Source organism: Vombatus ursinus, unplaced genomic scaffold, assembly GCF_900497805.2.
Source record: "Vombatus ursinus unplaced genomic scaffold, bare-nosed wombat genome assembly UNPS02014807.1, whole genome shotgun sequence".
In the NCBI taxonomy this organism is placed as follows: Eukaryota; Metazoa; Chordata; class Mammalia; order Diprotodontia; family Vombatidae; genus Vombatus; species Vombatus ursinus.
In genome coordinates this window covers 59,645,241-59,664,377 of record NW_020954585.1, presented here as the reverse complement: position 1 = coordinate 59,664,377, position 19,137 = coordinate 59,645,241, and the positions used below count along the sequence as shown (strand labels likewise).

Genomic DNA, 19,137 nt, shown 5'->3' with positions numbered 1-19,137 from the left:
TAATCTTGACAATTGACTAACAAAAATGATAGTTTGATTTCTACAAAGTTTTCATGTTGGAAAACTATTATATAGAAAAAATGGATATTCAATTATGTCAGAACAATAGTTCTTAATTTTTAAATGTTTAAGAGTAAACACCTCTATACTTTGTAGGGTTTCCTTCCAAATAAATGGGGGTGGGATAGAAGGAGGTCCATGACATTTAAAATTTTCTTCTTATTTCTGCATTATGTGACTCAAGTAGAATAAAAATTTTCCATCCAAAAGAAGAAAGCTTTTGAGGTTAAAGATACCAATGGAATGACCTTAAAAGACTGGAGGCTGCAAGGGATAGAATAGAAACAAGGGAGAGTTTCTTTCACAGATTTTTTTTATTGTTTGCTTTACCCTTATCCCAGCTACAGCTTCAACAGTGTGACTGGTCATAGTCACACTGCTGGCTATGTACCTATTAAGACACAACACCACATGACCCAAACACCTGTACATTGCAAGATCTCGAAAACAATCGCATTTGTGAAATTAACAACATACTGCCATTTTACAAATGGCATATGACAAATACAAAAATGTACCAAGATGTGCCAAGGAGGTGCTTACTGGAAGAAAATCTGAAGTCAGTCCATATGTTGCCTTTTGGTCTAATGCCATTTATGACTTCGTCATACTTTGGAATTCTGTTAAAGGAAGAAGAAAATGAGTAATACAATGATGTTAAGAGAAGCTGCTAGAATTCCTTGGAAGGTAACACACATACAAAAGGAGCCCAGAACCTTTGATGGGAAAAAGAAAATGAAACAAAAATACTTCGGTAAAGAATCTTCATAGAATTATAGATTCAGAGCTAGAAGGAAACTTCAAGGTCATGGAATCCATGGAATCCCAATCATTCTACAGGTTGCTGTTAACCAACACAATAAAGTTATGGGATTTAAACAGCAGTTTGAAGATAATAGCATAATAGCTAGCATTTATATAGTGCTTTACTCTATAAATTCTCATTTTTTTCCTCACAACACCTCCAAGAGGGGTGCTATTATTATCAATCCCATTTTACAGATGAGGAAAGTGAGACAGGCAGAAGTTAAGAGACTTACCAAGGGTCAAGCAACTAGTAAGTGTCTGAAATTGGGTTTGAATTTAGGTCTTTCTAACTCCAGGTCCATTGTTCTATCCATTGTATCACCTACTTAGCTGCTTCAGAAGAAATTTTTCACTGTGTTCAATGGGAATTTTCCTTACATCGATTATATAAGCAGGTCCTTAGGGTTCCCAGCTGAAGTATAAATAAAGTGAATACCTTTTCTTTCTCCAGAACTACTTTATACTCGTGGTATTCAGCATAATGACTAACAGGTGGTCAGCTCTTCTCTCTATGAATGACCACTTTTAAAAAATTCCTAAGAAAGCTGAACAGTCTTTAAATCTCCTCAAGTGGCTTAAAAAGCTCAGACTTTCACAATGTGGCAAGAAGGACTTTGTAAACCATATTGCCTGCAGTAGCCAAGCACTTTAGAAAAGGTCCATGTAGGATCCCAGATTTGAAGCTGAAGTCAATGGCCTTTGCAAATGTTGTTTTGAAAAGGGGGGAGCCCTCTGTCTTTGCCGTTACAGAAGATTGCTTTGGCACAGGGAAACAGACTGTATGGGGTAGAATCAGAATTGTAGAATGGTAGAGCTAGAAGGAAACCTCCAAGATCACCTTGTTCAACCATCTCACTTTATAGATGAGCGTAATGAGGCACAGAGACTTGCCAGTTAGTTATAACATGGAGTTTACAAGTCCACTTCTCCTAACTTGCCACAGGCCAGGACTTGTTCCACACACCAACACGATGAGGCTGAAACCAGCTGAGTTTTATATAATTCAACACCCTATTTGGAGCTATTATATTAGAGACACTAGCGTTGCTTCTAAAACACATTCCCCATAGCAGCATAACCCTCTCCCCTCAAAGTCTGGCTAAGATTAGCATATGTGTTGGACTGCGTTGACACCTGTCCCAGTTTAGCTGGGACAAACACAGTTTTTAGCTGCATCACCCCAGCACATTCTGTTGGGTGCCCTACTTTCTTCCTAGTAAAGGTTTGGGAAAAATTTCCCAGCCTGGCCACTTCTTGCCTCTTCTTTCTTAAAATGCCTCCCCAGTTTATGATTTATACACCATCCCTTGGAAAGGGAATAGATGTGGAGTGGGGAAGGACAGACAAGGGTAATGAGACCACTATTAGTTCAACCTCTACTAACTGAAGGTTATAAATAGTGAAAAGATCATTGAGCTGGGAGCCATGGGACTTTAGACTCCTGTCTGAGCTACGCCTAGATTTCTTTTTGTTGTTGTTCTTACGTTTTAAATTCTGAACTGTCTCTACATTCTTAGTCTAGGCAAATCATCTATCTTCTTAAGGCCTCAGTTTCTCCAGTTGCCCCAGGAGGGTATTAGAATAAAATATGGAATCCTTTTGAAAAAAATACTGTTTAATATCCCTCTCTTCTTTGAGGGAGACCATGAATGTGGAATAGTGTATATGATATCTGATCTTTTTTAATGTATTGATCAGTTTTGTTCAATTTTTTTCTCTTTTTCCTCTTTATCTTTTTTTATCTTTTTATAAGGAATGGCTTTCTAGGAAGAGGAAAAGGGGAGAGATGGGGAAGGTCTGAATGATGAAAAACAAAAGGTATCAATAAAAATCTGTTAAAGGAAAAAAAATCAGTTGAGCTGCAAACCAGATAATTTGGGCTCTAGTCTGAACTAGTCATTATGAGACTCTAGGCAAACTGTTTATTTCTTGAGTGCCTCTGGGTCTCCAATTACCCTAGGAAAATACAAAAATAAAATGTGAACATCCATTTTTAAAAACGCTGTAACCATCCTCTCTTCTTTGCAGTGGTAGGGGACCATGGGTGTAGAATATTGCATATACTGTCAGACACTGTTATGTATTCATTGGTTTTGCCAAACTGCTCTCTTTCTTTTTCTTTTTTTAATCTTTGTTACAAGGGGCAACTTGTTGAATAGAAGAGGGGGGAGGCTTATATTCAGATAAGAAGGTAATGTAAAAACAAAAGATAAAATTAAGTTTAAAAAGTAAAGTTTTTTTAAAATTTAAGGCATCATCATAAATTTAGCATTATCACCAAGAAAATATTATCATTATCAGTAGGGAAATAGGACATTACTGTTTTCCACTACCCAGGAATTTTTTAAAGCTATTTCTTTCCTTAAAAAACAAAAACAAAAAACTATTCCTATAGACCATTTGCAGTCATGTCCTACTCTTCATGACCTGACGAATTGTCCATGGAGTTTTCTTGGCAAAGATACTGGAGTGGTTTGCATTTCCTTCTCTAGTATGTCCCCATTTTACTGAGAAACTAGACAAAGGTTAAGTGACTTGTATGGAGTCATACAGCTAGTAAGTATCTGGGGCCACATTTGAACTCAGATCTTTTTGGCTCCAGGCCTGGTGAACTATCCATTGAACCACCTAGCTGTCCCATAAATTAATAAGGATGCATACTAATACAGCATTTATTATGCTGTAATGATTCAATTAAAATACTCATGCTGAAAAGAAGTAAACAACTCAAGTAAACAATTCATGAAGGATTATTTTCCTTTGAACTTTATACACTAGACTTAAAGAATATTTTACTTTACTGAACTGAACCATTGTAGTACAAATCTCTAACTTCTTTCTGAACAATCAGTTTTTCAGTCCATTCTCATACGTTTCCAACTCCTATTTTTTTGCTCCACCTCTCACAAAGTGTGATAGCCTAGAATGTCTGATCTTGCCTCGAGTCTTTTAACCAAGATTCAAGGGCAACTGGCAGGCAGGCAGGCGGAAAGGAAAGAAGGAAGGAAGGTAGGAAAGAAGGGAAGGAGGAAGGAAGGTGAGAAGGAAAAAGGAAGAAGACGAAAGGGAGGGAGGAAGGGAGGACAGAAGGAATGAAGGAAGGAAAGAAAGAAGGAAAAGGAGGCAAAAGAAGGAGGAAAGGGAGGTGGGAAGGAAAGAAGGAAGGAAGAAGAAGGAAGGAAAGAAGAGGGGGAGGGAGGGAGGGAAGAAAGGAAGGAGGGAGACAGAGAGAGAAGGAAGGAAGGAAATAAGCATTTAGTAAGCATGTACTATTTGTGCTTAAATGTGCACTGTTCTCATTTTTTGTCCTCACAGCAGCCCTGGAAGTTAAATACTATTATTATCATCATTTTATAATTGAGGAAATTGAAAAAGACAAAGGTTAAGTGACTGGCCCAGATTCACAAGGGTAGTAAGTGCCTGAGGATGGATTTGAACTCAGGTCTATGACCTTAATTGTACAGATTAGGAATCTGAGGACCAGAGAACCTGCGCAACTTGTCAAAAGTCACACAGTTGGTTAGTGATAGGATATAACATGTAGATATTCTGACTCTTGGTCCAGTGCATTAGGACTTAATCTACACAAGTCATTACTGATACCTAGGATTGCTTAATGGTCACCAGGACCACAGTTAAACTGGTTTGGATAGAAAGTCTTATATTCCTTGTTTCCATATGGAGATGCTAGTAGTCCAGGCTATAGAAGAGAGATGGGAGACAAAAAGAAGAAAGCAAGCCTTGGCAGACAAACGCTTCACCTGTCTAACCCCTTTTTACCATCTGCAAAGTAGTCATTGATCCTTCCCTTCCCTACTTGACATTCCGACTCCCCAAGACTTGTTACAGATGAATGAGTTGGTCAGAAATGTAGAATGCATTGGGTTCCTTGGGGTATTGCACTGTATTTTGAGTACAAAGTGATAAGATAACCTTTTGGGGCTGATAGAGCAGCACCAAATGCCTAGTCTTTTCTATTCCTTTCCATGATCTGGTATATCAGTCTGACAAATTATCATGGGCCCACAAGAAATTAAAAGAAGGGAGGACCTAAAATAAATCTGTGGGCAAGTAGGATTGATAATTATAAGAACAGCTAATATATAGTAGGGCAGCTAGGTGGCACAATGGATAGAGTGCTAGGCCTGAAGTTAGGAAGACCTGAATTCAAATCCGGCCTTGAACACTTACTAGCTAAGTGACCCTGGGCAAGTCACTTTACCCTATTTGCCTCAGTTTCCTCATCCATAAAATGAGCTGGAGAAGGAAATGGCAAACCACTCCAAGTATCTTTGCCAAGAAAGCCCCAAATGGGGTCATGAAGAGGCAGGCATGACTGAAAATGACTGAACAACAAAGTATATAGTGCTTTAAAATTTCTAAAGTGCTTTCCAAATATTATCTCATTTTAACCTCACAACAACTCCCAGAGGTAGGTGCTAGCATTATTTCCATTTTGCAGATGACAAAGCTAAGGCAGGCAGAGCTTAAGTGACTTGTACAGGGTTACAACAATATAAGTGTAAGAGGCTGATTTTAAACTCAGGTCTTTCTTACTCTAGGTGCACTACTATATCCTCTCTACCACCTAGCTGCAACAATAAAGCTGCCTTTATTTTTTTACAAAGATTTAAAAAATGCAAACCATAGCACTCCACTATGCATTTTGTGGACATCACTGTAAATTTGCTAAGTATGGAAAAGGCAGAAAAAAATCATCTTGTTATCATGTTGTTTTTTAGTTGTTTTAATTATAATCAAAGGGGGCAGGGCATGAATCTATAGTTCAGTGTTTGAAATCATTCATGCATCCAATGTGGGCTAGCTTCTAGAGAACCATTTGGAAAAACTCACCATCCACTCCAATTTTGCCATCACCATCAGAATCTCCAGCTGTGAGAAAACTCTTGGTCTCATCAGGTGTCAGAGTTCGGGCATCGGGGGCAAAGTTTTGCAGGAATTTCCTGGGTTGATAAGTGGTCATGTTATCCCATTTATTTTTTTTTCAAGGGTCACATGTAACTTTTAAAAGAACACACTTAGGTTTGGTCTTCATGGGCACACAAATGTGGTCCTCTATCCAATCTGGCTTTTATTTGACCATTTTGGCATGGCCTAACATTATTCCTTGGCAGACCATGCCAAAGCCTAAATACTGAAATAACAGCCACCATTTTCCAATAATATATAAATATAAGGTTGCAACCTACAGAGCAAAACAAAACAAACAAAAAACTTTAAGGAAAAAAAAACTTAAAAGGTGGTAATGTGTTGACCAAATGAAAGAGATTCTATTCCGGGGGCACCAGATTGTATCCTTCTCAGGAATACCATTTAGCGGTCCTTAGCTTAGGATAAGATCATACCTATAGAGCTGAAAGAGACCTTAAAACAGGTGGTCTTAAGCTTTTTTGTGTCCTGAACCTCTTGGGCAGTCTGGAACTCTATGGAGCTCTTCTCAGAAAAAAATGTTTTTAAATCAATAAAACAAAATGCAAAAGCATTACAAAGGAAACCAAACATATTGAAACATATGTATCAAAATACTTTTTAAAAACCAAGCTTACAAAGCTTGTATTAAAAACCCCTGCCTTAGAGCCATCTAGTCCTACACTCTCGTTTTATAGATGAGGGTTCAAAGGGTTAAATGACTTGCCCACAGTGACACAGCTAATAAATATCAAAGTCAGGATTTGAACCCAGATCATCTGACTCCAAGATTACTCTTCCCTACTGTATTATATGGTTTAGCATTTTACTCATATTTTTCACACTAATACAAGTAGCAAAGGCACCCTTACTGAAGCTCATCTTCTTCTACGTAGCCACTTTTGTCCCGGTCGAGGATACTGAAAACTTTCTTGATCTGGTCAGGAGTCTTGCGAGATAAGCCAACCTTGGAGAAGAAGGTCTTGTAGTCAAAGCTGCCAGCAGCTGAAAGAAGCAGAGATCCTTTGATTTCACCTTTTAAAAAAAAATTAGTCTAAAATTCAAGGTTGCTAAGGTCAAAGATTGTGATCTGTTCTACCATTTTACAGATTCAGTTGTTCTGCAACTAAATTTTACAGACAATGAAACTTAGGAAGGCAGAGGTTAAGTGACTTGCCCAGGGTCACACTACTACTAAATGTATGAGATTTTTACGTAGGCAAGGTCAGAGTTTTCATATTATTCCTGGCATATATTTATTAAGAGGAAACAAATTAGAATATCAGAGGCTGCCCATTTTATCTGATAGAGAACACTTAATCTCTTAGTACCCCCCAGGAAACTCTCTAAGACTCTAAATTATAGAGCAGGTGTTAATCTGCATTTTCTTCACTGGGAGTTCCCTCTATAAATAAAATGACATATCTGTTATATTTAAAAAAACAGAATATCACATTATAGGCAGCTAAAAAGATCTATGCATGGAAACAATGAGTTCCAGCCAAGTCTTTGATTGGCATTCCTAACTATAAGGGGCATTCATGATATTTGTCATCCAAATATAGCTAGATGGTACCAAAAAGAAGAGTTTTACTGCATTTAAATTCAGTGCTAGTGATTGGACAGCCCCAGGTACCAAGGCAACAACTTGAGTGTTTCTCTTTGCTTACCAGCAGGACTGCATCTGCTATGGTTCTCAAGTAGGTCTTCCCAAATGAGCTCAGTGAGTAGGGCACACACTTCGCATTCAAAGCATAGCAGGATTTATAAGAATATTCTTTGCTCTCTGAGAGTCAATGAGTTATAGTAGAAAGTACATTGGAATGGGTTGGTCCTTAAAGCCAGGATAAAAAGATCTAGTTCTCCTGTCATTGACACACCATTACCCTGGTCACTTAACCTGTATTTCATTACCTCAGAGCTGGAAGGAACCTTAGAGATTGCTTAGCCCAATTTTCTCATGTTACAAGGGTGGAAACCAAAGCCTAGAGAATTCTAATTTAATTCAACCCAATCCAACCCAACTCAATGAGATATTATTTGTAAAGCACTTAGCACTGGTGCCTGGCAATGCTTAAGAAGTGCTTATTCTTTTCTTTTCCCAATCCAATTCAATGAAAACAAGTATTTATTAAGTGCCCCCTAGTTACAAAACACTATGCTAGGCACTGGGGATACAGTCAAAAACAAAAACAAAAAAGGCCGTGATCTTGTGCAGCTTACCTTCTACCCAGTGGTTAAACAATTAAGTAAATACAAAGTATATACAAGGTCATTTCAGAAGGGAAGGAGTTCTCACACCGGGGGGAATAAAAAAAAAAAAAGCTTTATGTAAGAGGTGGTACCTAAGCTGTGCTTTGAAGGAAGCCAGAAATCCTCAAATGCAGAAGTGAGGACTGCATGGAGGGCAGCTTGGACAAAGGCTTGGAGGTAAGAGATAGAATGTTGTGCTTGAGCAGCAGCTACCAAGCCAGTTTGATTGGAATGGAGAGTGGGAGTCATGATGTCAAATAAGACAGATTAAGTGACATGCCCCAGGACGCACAACAAATTAGTGTCACAACTGGGGCTAGAACCCAAGAATCCTGGTGTAGAATCTAGACAGGAATGGGGAACCTGTGACCTCGAGGCTATACGTGGCCTGCTAGGTCCTTAAGTGCAGCCCTTTAAATCCAAACTTCACAGAACATAAATGGATTCAGTCAAAGGGCTGCACTTAAGGACCTAGAGGGCCAGCCGCAGGTTCCCCACCCTGGTCTAGGAGTTCTTTCCAATACTGTGCCTCGCTTTTCTTATCTCTAAAATGAGGGGTTGGGCTAGATGGTCTCTCAGGCCCCTTCCAGTCTGACTTCCTCCAATGCTATGACAATTTTAAAAGGAAAAAGATGCTGACGGCTCAGGAACAGATCGGGCTCCTCACCTTTGCAGCTGGACAGAGCTGCTTCGATGTCCTTAGGGGAGAGGATATCTGTCATGCTCATCTTGATGCTGTAAAGTAATAATTGAGAGTGAGTTACTTTGCCCTTGAAATTGTGTTCTGTCTTTCTTTTGTAGAGGTTCTAACCTTGGCTGGGAACATTTCAAACTATTGATGCCCAAAGGGGTTAAAAGGACCCATTAGCTGCCTGGGATCTAGGCAGTGAATAAGGAATTTCTTGCATTTTCCTCACCTGTCACTAAGAGATATTGAAGAATAAGCACTCAGAGTCCAGATAATATATTTTCAGGCAATAATCCTGTCCATCAGCCAGATAGGCCTTAAAGCGACACCCCTGAAAAGTCTATGTTAAAAGTATCTTCCAATGACTAAATAGGAATGGCATTTAATTGAGGAAAGCGACTATTTAGAATGAAATCAAACAGGTTTTACCTACCACACTGTACTAGTTGCCTTGATGATGATGGGTGATGATGATGGCTACAGCAGGGGTTCTTAACCTTTTTTGTTTCATAGACCCCTTTGGCAGTCTGGTGGAGCCCATGAGCCCCGTCTCAGAATTATATTTTTTAAATAATTGAAGCAAATGCTAAATTTCAGTTAGAAGTGAGTGAAAAAATGTATTTTTCCCAACCAAGTTCACTAAGTCCCCTTGATATAAGGGGTCCTTGTGCCCCAACTTAAAAACCCTGTTCTATAGCATTCTTAGGCAATGAAAAAATTCCCCAGTATTAAAGAAAAAAATTGTTCACGGTTTGTCATACTTACTTTCCTTGGCTATCCTTTTAATGGATGCAAACACACTCTGCCCCCTGACAAGGGAGCTTTGCTCGGGAATGGGGGAAAGTATTCAAGGGAACCTCTTGTCCTTTTCCTTACTTCCCAAGATGGGATGAGCCAGATCCAGTCCTTGGTTTAGAAAACTGCCAGATCTCAAAGCCAATCTAGTCTTCCTGAGCACCCAGAAAAAAATTGCCCAGTGGAAAGTTTCAAGGATTTCCAAAGTACTCCACGTTTAGGTGGCAAAGAGAAACTCTTCTGCCCGCCCTGAGTTAACAAGCTCAGGCATCAGGACCCACCAACAAGAACCTGATCCAAAAGCCACTCACTTGGAAACAGCTACAGCCTTAATCTCCTACAGCCTCAGAAAACTTCCTAATGCATAAACACATTCCCTATTTTTCCCCTTCCAGTTAGGGTGCTCCCCACCCCCTTCTTTTGCCCCCTCATGGGCTAGTGTGTCCACAGGAGACATGAAAGCCACAGGCTGTGCTGTCCTGAGTAAATGCACACGGAGGTTAGGCGTTCACTTGGGTGGTCCTGACACCTTTCCACCCAAACTCTTAGTGAGCTGGGAGTTAAGCTGCATTTCAACCACTTTCTTTTACTAGTTAGTCCCTGATACCTTAGAGAGGTCACCCAGCAACCGGTGCTTTTAATCCTCTGCCTCTTTGTGCTGTGCTTAATATAAGAGATTATTTCCTTCAATGTTTGGGGTTTATGCAAGCTTGTTTGGCGTTAGGTTCCTTTTTCCAAACCTGCAGAAGAATTTGTTCTACTTACCTTTAGGATGTTCTTGACTCTATAAAGAGGTGTTACTGGGAAGCAGAGAACTTTCCTTGCTGTTCCTTGAGACCTGATCCCTACTTATATACACATTAAGTCGTAGACCATATACAGATTTTTGGTCTGGGTATCAGGGATGCAGTCGGTCAGTGTCAGATGAACTTTCCTAACTAATCATCTCACCCTATTTTTATCTCAAGAGAATACATATGATGTTTGCAAATGAAACAAGATGAGTAGCTACAACTATGAAAAGGGTTTCACCAGATTGAATTTCTTATGATTTAAGCAGAAAGTTTTGACTTCTCCATAGGCTCAGGGCCAAGAAGAAAGACAAGTCTGTTTTGGGCTAGATCCCAGGGCTAGAAAATCAGCTGGACCAAACTAGTCTCTCAATGAGAGAGACTTGATAAATTTTTTAGTGTGATAGCTTGTTATTACCCTGAGTAGAAGGTGTACAGGGAAGAAAAAATCTTGGCCTGCAATGTTCAACTCATAATTTACTTGGAGGAAATGAATAGAGAGAATCTGAACTCTTTTGGTTGAAAAGAAGAAGAGGAAACAGCTTAGATTGTCCTCTTCTTCCTTATTCTCTCTTCATGCCAATTTAGAGAACATTTGACTTAACAGTTTGATGTTGCGGAAAGAGCTAGATTTAAAGTCCGAGGACCTGAGTTTGAATTCTACCCCTGCCACTTACCATGTAGCCACTTAACATCTCAGGGTTTCAGATTCTTCATCTGTAAAATAAGGGAGTATGAGGCTTGGAGTTGGGAGAGTCTGAATGCAAATTCGGCCTCACTTACTAGCTGTGTGACTCTGGGTAAGTCACTTGACTCTGTTTGACTCAGTTTCCTCATCTGCAAAATGAGCCGGAGAAGGAAATGGCAAACCATTCCAATATCTTTGCCAAGAAAACCCCAAATGGGGTTGCAAAGAGTTGAATACCACTGAAAATGACTGAACAGCAGCAAAAAGAAAGGAGGATAGGACCACATGGTTTCTGAAGTCCCTTCTAGCCGCAGATCTCTGACCCGATGACCATCTCCTTTCCTGGCGCCCAAACTCTAAGATGGAAGGGGGTGAGAGATCCCGAAGTGAAACCTTTGTCTTAAAGTATGAAGGGGCTCTTCCGACCAGTTTCCCATTAATTTTCAATGCTATGGGTTTACATAAGCACTTCAAGTGCTTACCAATTTTGTTTCCCCAGACATCCTTCCTCTACCAGTCACCCCAGGAAGGCAGTCAGGATTATTAACATCTCAGTCAGTCAATAAACATTTATTAAATACTGACTATGTACTGGGGGCAGCTAAGTGAGCACAGTGGATAAAGCGTCAGCCCTAGAGTCAGGAAGACCTGAATTCAAATCTAGCCTCAGACACTTACTAGCTGTGTGAGCAAGGTCACACAAAGTGCAAGTCACTTAACCCTGGTTGCCTCAGTTTCCTCATCCTTAAAATGAGCTGGAAAAGGAAATGGCAAAGTATCTTTGCCAAGAAAACCCCAAATGGAGTCACAAAGAGTCAGATATCACTGAAAACAACTAAACAATAATAATAATGATGTGTCATACACTGTGCTAAACTCTAGGGATACAAAGAAAGGCAAAAGACAGTCCCTGCTCTTAAGGATCTCACAATCTAATGGGAGACAGCATGTAAAGCTTGTACAAACAAGTTACATACAGGATAAATTGGAAATTGTCAGCGATGGAAGGCACTAGGTTAAGGAGCACTGGGAAAGGTTTCCTCTAGAAGGTAGGATTGTAGCTGAACTTGAAGTAAGTCATTAGGTAGAGATGAGTAGAGAGAGAATTCCCACCGTGGGGGACGGCCAGTGAAAATGCCTGGAGAGTGGAGTGGGGAGTTGAGGAACAATAACGAAGTCAGGGCCACTGGATTGCAGAGTAGATAGAGGGAGTATAAGGTATAAGAAGAATGGAAAGGGAAAGGGAGCAGATTAGGAAGGGTTCTGAACATCAGAGGATTTTGTATTTGATCCTGGAACTGAGAGTGAGCCATTAGAGTTTATTGAATGTAGACGGGGCATGAGGTAAGGAGGAAGGGTGTGTGTGGCACGATCAGACCCGTGCTTTAGGAAGATCACTTTGACAGTTGAATGGAGGATGGACTGGAATGGGGAGAGGCTCGTGGTAGAGACACCAGCCAGCAGACTATTGCAGTTGCCCAGGGATGAGGTGATGAGGGCCCTCACCAGGATAACAGCAGTGTCAGAGAAGAGGAAGGGGTGTATGCAAGAGATATGACAAAAGTAAAATCAACAGGCCTTGGCAACAAGATTGAATATGAGGAGTGAGAGAAAGTGAGGAGACAAGGATGATACCTAGGTTGCAAGCCTGGATGTCTGGGAGGATGCTGGTACCCTCCACAGTAATAGGAAAATTAGGAAGAAGGAGAATTAGGGAAAGAATAATGAGTTCAGTTTTAGACACGATGAGTTTAAGATGTCTCTGGGGCATTCAATTGGAGATGTCCAATAGGCAGTTGGAGATGCAAGTCTGGAGGTTAGTAGGGAGGTTTGTGCCGGATAGATAGATTTGAGAATCCTCAGCATAGAGATATTTGATTCCATAGGAACTTAAGAGATCACTAAGAGAAGAAGGCCTAGAATAGAGCCCTGTACTATACCCACAGTTAGTGAACATGGCATAGATAAAGATCCAGTAAATGATCTGAGAAAGAGCGGTCAGATAGGTAGGAGGAGAACCAGGAGAGGGTAGTGTCACAAAGACCTAGGGAGAAGAGAGTATCAAGGAGAAGAGAGTAATCGACAGTGTCAAAGGTTACAGAGAGGTCAAGAAGGATGAGGAATGAGGACAGATAAGAAAAAACGAGGGAAAAAACTGGATTTGGCAATTAAGAGATCATTAGTTATTTTGAAGACAGATTTTGTTGAGTAATGAAGTTGGAGCCAGAGTGGAGAGAGTAAGAGGAGAAAAGCGGAGGTGCCTATTGTAATGGTCTTCTCAAGCTTAGCTGCAAAAGGCAGAAGAGATATGGGACAAAAGTTAGTGGAGATGGATGGATCAAGTAAGGGTTTTTTGAAGATGGGGGAGATGAGTGTATTTGTAGGCAGTAGGGAAACAGCCAGTAAACACTGAGAGATTGAGGATCATTAGGGGGCAAATGGAAGAAATAGGAAAGCTAAGCCCAGGTGCCTGAATTCCGGTGTGCAATCAGATCATCAAAACATGGAACTGTGCATATCTCAATTAAATTAAACACTTTTGAATAAATTAAACACTTACGTAGCACCTGGGCCACTAGAAAACTACCCTAAGTTTGAGATACCCACTCAAAACCTAGGGTTTTTATTGATGAGTTTATTTTTACCAGCCAACACATAGTTCAATGCAAAAGGCATTTAATTTTAACCCTTGTCTCAAAGCCCATTTGCATGAGACTGTCCTCAGCTGATTACTCAGTGCTCCACACCTGCAACAGGGGCAGAGTTGGTGAGAGCTTGGGGTAAGAGAGATCTAGCTTCCAGCCTTGAGAGGGACACAGTTGGTTCCAGACTCTCTTCCGGTCTCTGAGGGGAGAAGCTGACATGATTGAGGTGCTTCGGCTTCTTCTCAGGGTCTTTTTCTCCCTTCTGGGATCTGAAGAGAGTCTGGAACTTTGTCTTCTCTCTCAAAGCTGGAAGCCAAAAGACCAGGATCTCTTTTATCACAAGCTCTCACCAACTCTTGTCCCCATGCATCTGTGGAGCATTTAATAATCAATCTAGCAATTAGGAGAGTCTTATACAAATAAGTTCTGAGGCTCAGGTTATCAAACAGACCCAGAGTTCTGGGCTCTTGACCAAAGTATACAGCCCACCATAAGCCTGAGCCACTGCCAATGCTCACCCGTGGGACTGAAGGGCTGGGGAGCTGCATTCTTGCATATCTGTAATAAACCTCCTAACTTGTAATCCTTGAGTGTTTAGGTTCCTTTTTGGAACCTCGATCGTGTCAGCTTTTTCCCGGAGACTTGAAAGGGTGGGCGTCCCACCAAATGACAAGCCTGTGCTTGCCTATGGCACTAGGGGGCTGGAGCACCCCATGCTTGCATGTCTGAGTGATAAATTGCCTGACTTGGGATTCTTGAGTGCTTGTGTTCCTTCATGGTACCTCAGCCATGATCCCACAGCTGACTTGTTGACTCTCTTTTAAGTTAGCCCCACCTCTAGGCAGGAGTATAGCAGAGTGGAAAGAGCATTAGCTTTAAAGTCAGAGGATCTAACTCACATCCTGCCTTTGTCACTCATTATCTGTAGGACCTTGAGCAAGTAACTTAACCTCTCTGACCTCAGTTTCCTCATTTGTAAGACAGAGGGATTGGACTAGATGACACCTAAGGTCCCATCTGGTCCTAAATCTATGATCCTAAGGGCATACACTTAGAGAATGTGACAGCAACATCAATCAATAAGAATATTATTAAGTACTAGCTTTGTGCAAGGCACTGTTACTGAAAAGACCCACTGCAAGCACTCATGAAGTAAAGGTCCATAGGTTGGGGGACGTGTGGCCAGGACAGTGCACACCTCTAAAGCTTTAAGTTGCCAGTGTCCTATAGTGGAGTCATCATGCTTCTCTCTGCTGGGTGCTGAGTTTAACATTTCTTCATTAGCCTTCACTCTTATTCCGTGTTCCTGCCTTATCACGCATACCTGGCAGCAACAAATTACTTTTGTTCTGCATTACAGCCAGCACCAACATCCCTGTTCTCTCTACACTCATTTTTTTCTCACTCCCCAGCCTCCCCTTTAATAAATTATGCAAGGGCATAGATTACCAGGGAAATGAAAGAAGGGAAGTGAAATATCATTTACAATAGCAGAAAAGTATTGGTACATGTCTAATGCCTATTAGCAGGGAAAGCAAAGTAGTAGAACTAGCAAAGCACTTAGGGCTTATGGGTACTGTCACACCTTTTTATAGAGGACTTCTGTCATGTAACCCATTCATCAACTAACTAATATACATCTTATGCTCAGAGCCCTCAGGAAAGACATAGGGGTTGGTGGTGCTGCCTTCTTTCCATCCATGGGCTCCACCTAAATGGAGACTTCAAAGCCCTGGGCCAGGGCAACGATGTGGACTTGGTCACTCTTCTTGCACAAGGGACTCCACCTCCTTAACCAAACTCTTTGATGACCAGTCCACCCTCAATCAAATTCTCAACTTACTCTCCCACTGCAGAGAGTCAGAGGTAGGCAGCCATAGGTAGTCTGAAGTGTTCTGGTCATTGAAAGAGGATAGCAGTGCAGCCACCGTTGTCTGCTTCTCTGTCTCCTCGATCAAGTTCATGGAAAGTTTCAATTGTGAACTCAGTGAAGTCTTGGGACACGGGCCCTCTTTGCTCCTAGAAGAGATGACTTCAAACCTCTTAGGCTCTTTATTGTCCTCCATCAGAACCTTCAGGTGGGAAAAATCCCAATTCCTGGTAGAAGCAATTGTGATGAGACCTGGTCTTCTGGATGAATGAGTATTTTTTTTTTTGTATAGGTCTTTCATTTGCAGTTTGCAGTCGTTTTCAGTTTGCTCATTCATTGTACAGGACAGACAGCTCCAAGAGCTCTAAAACCAGTGAATTCTGGACAGGGTTTTCTGGCTGAATTCAGGCCTGCTGAGTTTTGATGATTGCATCATAGGCAAAAACAGTTCTTCTGAGTCCACTTCCCAGTGGTTCTCACTTCTGTTGCAAATGTTCCTTCACCATTACCTTTAAGTAGCTCTGGTCCACATTGCCTATTCTATGCAGCATATTGTACTAGGCCCAGGAGGAGTTGCAACATTTAGATGATACGTGTTCCCTGCTCAGATGAAGTTCATAGCATGATCCAAATCTATGCAAATCCAAAATTATACATAATAAGTGCCAAAGTAGTACATTTCTATTCTGATCACAGAACCCATCATGCTCAGGGAGGACTATTCCATAAAAAATGTACAGCAAGCTCATGGAAGTTACAGATAGATCTTGGAATCTGGCTTCATATCTAATCTTATTTTAAACACGTTGTTTGAATGCAGTTGTGTGCATGTGTTTTTCTAAAATATACTATGGAATAGTGGAAAGAATTTAGGACATGATAACCTATATCAAATTGTTTACTGTCTCAGGGAGTGAGGAGGGGAGGGAGGGACAGAGGGAAGGAGAGAATTTGGAACTGAAAATTTTAAAAAACAAATGTTAAAAATTGTTTTTGCATGCAATTGGGAAAGTATTTTTTTTAGGCAATTGGGGTTAAGTGACTTGCCCAGGGTCACACAGCTAGTAATTGTCAAGTGTTTGGTCTGAGGCCGGATTTGAACTCAGGTTCTCCCGACTTCAGGGCCTTTACTCTTTCCACTGCGCCACCTAGCTACCCCTGAAAAATATTATTAAAAAAAAGAGTTTAGGACATAAAGTCAGATGATACACAGGTTCAACTCCTGCCTCAGATATTTACTGGCTCTGTTACCCTGGGAGAGTCACTTAACTTCGGTTTGCTTCAGTTTCTTCATCTGTTAAATGGAGAAGTTAAACTCATTGACCTGCAAGGTCCCTTCTAGCTCTAAATCTATGATTCTCTGATGTCTATAACTTGGAGTCAAGAGAGATCTAGTTTCAAATCCTGTCTCTGATACTAACCATATAATCTTTGGTAAATCATTCAACTGCCTTGAGCCTCATCTGTAAAAATTGGATGATGATAAAGTGGGGAATTATTATTATTGGGGGGGGAGGCAATCAGGGTTAAATGACTTGCCCAGGGTCACACAGTTAATATGTGTCTGAGGCCAGATTTAAACTCAGGTCCTTCCTGACTCCAGGGCCAGTGTTCTATCCACTGTACCACTTAGCTGCCCCTAAAGTGTGAATTATTGAACGAAACATATGCTACCTACCTCACAGGACTGCTGTTAGTGAACTACTATGCAACCCTTAAAGAGCTATAGAAATACCCTATGGACCAGGGGTCAGCAAACTACAACTCAGGGATCAAATTCAGTCTGCTGCAAGATTTATATGGCCCTTGACCTAAGAATGGTTTTCACATTTCAAAATACAGTAAAGCAGCTATAGACTAATTTCCCCACATTTCAGTGTACTAGGAGATGAGTGAAAGTGTTAGACATCACTTCTGAGTTAGATGCTCATAAAGAGACATTATTCTCAAAAATTAGAATTCCAAGTACAGTTTCATTTTCTTTACTGCCCCTCATTCACTAATGTCACACACCACAATGTAGGAAATTAGGTCATGTCTATATGGTACCAAATATCTTACTGAAACTGGAAAATCCAAGCATCTGCTAGGATAAAAATAACATAAATTAAAACATTTGTCGTGTGATGCCAAACATCTGAATATCTAGATAGCTGATTAAGTGTTCTTTTTTCTTTCAATTTTCATCTGGTAACCTGGTATCATGTTTAGACCACATTTTTGCGTTTGGAAAAAATTTATCCCGAAGAAATTCTGATTATGTTAACCCACTAATCAACTAACTTGTATAAGTAGCATGGTAAAGTAGAAAAGAACTCTGGTATGGGAGTCAGGTGACCTAGGTTCCAATCCTAGTTTTTAGACTTACTATCTATGTGGTCTGAGGTGATTGAATCAGGTGACCTTTGAGATCTCTTCCAGCTCTAAAACTATGATCAAATAATCTTATGACTTATGACTTATTCAACTTACCGACAAAGAATTATTCAACACAGTATATACCATGGCATTATGCTAGGGTAAGGATACAAAGGTGGAAAAATACATGTTCCCTGACTTTAGGGGACTTAAAATATGTAAATTAGGTGTCCCCACATAAGAAATGGATGCCTACATGGGCCATCTAAATGTAGAGAAGTGCATCTCACAGGCAACATGGATGGATATATCTAGAATCTGGTCCGTTCTTTTCTAGGGGATACTTAAATTTTTACATTGAGAAGAGTAAAAGACTGGGTGCTCACTCCTTACTTTGCCTGTCATATCTCTACCTGTCCCATCAAATATTATTGGTCTAGGGGTATAATTTTGGGGGTTTCAAAACAAAGCCATTTCCCTATTTTCTCTTAAGGAGGAAGGTAGCCCCTAGCTTACCCTTGTCAGCTTAGTCTCTTCCCACAAAATGTCAATTTCAATATCAATTGTTCAGTATCACTAAACATTTGAGACAGCTAGGTGGGTCAGTGGATAGAGTGCTGGACATGGAGTCAGGAAGACCTAAGTGTAAATCTGGCCTTCAGACACTTACTAGCTGTGTGACCCTGGGCAGGTTACTTAACTTCTATTTGACTTAATCCACAGGAGAAGGAAATGGCAAACCACTCTAGTATCTTTGCCAAGAGAACCCCATGGAAAACATTGGTATGCTGTGGTCCATGGGGTCAAGAAGAGTCAAGACACAAATGCTTGAACAACAATAAAACATTTATTAAGTTTCTACTGTTTGCCAGGCACTATGCTAAGCACTGGGGATAAAAAAGAGGCAACAGCCAGTCCCTGCTCTCAAGGAGCTTACAATCTAATTGGAGAGACAACATGCAAACAAATATATGCAAGGCAAACCATATACAAGATAAATAGGAAATAGTACAAGGAAAGCACTAGAATTAAGAGGGGTTGTGAAAAGCTTTCTGTAAAAGGCAGGATTTTAGTTAGGACTTAGAGAAAGACAGAAAAGTCAATAAGTGGAGTTGAGGAAGGGGAGCATTTCAGGCATGGGGGACAGCCAGAGAAAATGTCCAGACCTAGGAGATAGAGTGTCTTGTGTGTGGAACAGCCAAGAAGCCAGCGTCACTAGATCAAAGGATGTGGTGGAAAGTAGGGTATAAGAA

The 19,137-nt window shown here is 40.6% G+C and overlaps 1 protein-coding gene and 1 pseudogene across 1 annotated transcript; both read right to left on the bottom strand.

Annotated features, from left to right (window-relative positions):
• Positions 1-583: 583 nt before the first annotated feature.
• Positions 584-8,781, bottom strand: LOC114052437 (parvalbumin, thymic-like). Its single transcript, XM_027875049.1, has 4 exons — positions 8,717-8,781; positions 6,669-6,801; positions 5,722-5,831; positions 584-680 (listed from the first exon to the last, which is right to left on the bottom strand). The coding sequence occupies exons 1-4, from the start codon at positions 8,775-8,777 to the stop codon at positions 655-657; spliced, it is 330 nt and encodes a 109-aa protein (XP_027730850.1). The 5' UTR covers positions 8,778-8,781; the 3' UTR covers positions 584-654.
• A 6,500-nt stretch (positions 8,782-15,281) lies between these two features.
• LOC114052187 lies at positions 15,282-16,032 on the bottom strand (annotated as a pseudogene).
• Between the last annotated feature and the right edge of the window lie 3,105 nt (positions 16,033-19,137).

Excerpts from the sequence above, each read along its gene's own strand:
- LOC114052437 (XM_027875049.1), bottom strand. The coding sequence starts at position 8,777 with ATGAGCATGACAGATATCCTCTCCCCTAAGGACATCGAAGCAGCTCTG. Across the intron at positions 5,832-6,668 it reads GTAGAAGAAGATGAGCTTCA|GAAATTCCTGCAAAACTTTG; the intron begins GTAAGGGTGCCT and ends TTATCAACCCAG. Across the intron at positions 681-5,721 it reads TGGCAAAATTGGAGTGGATG|AATTCCAAAGTATGACGAAG; the intron begins GTGAGTTTTTCC and ends TTCCTTTAACAG.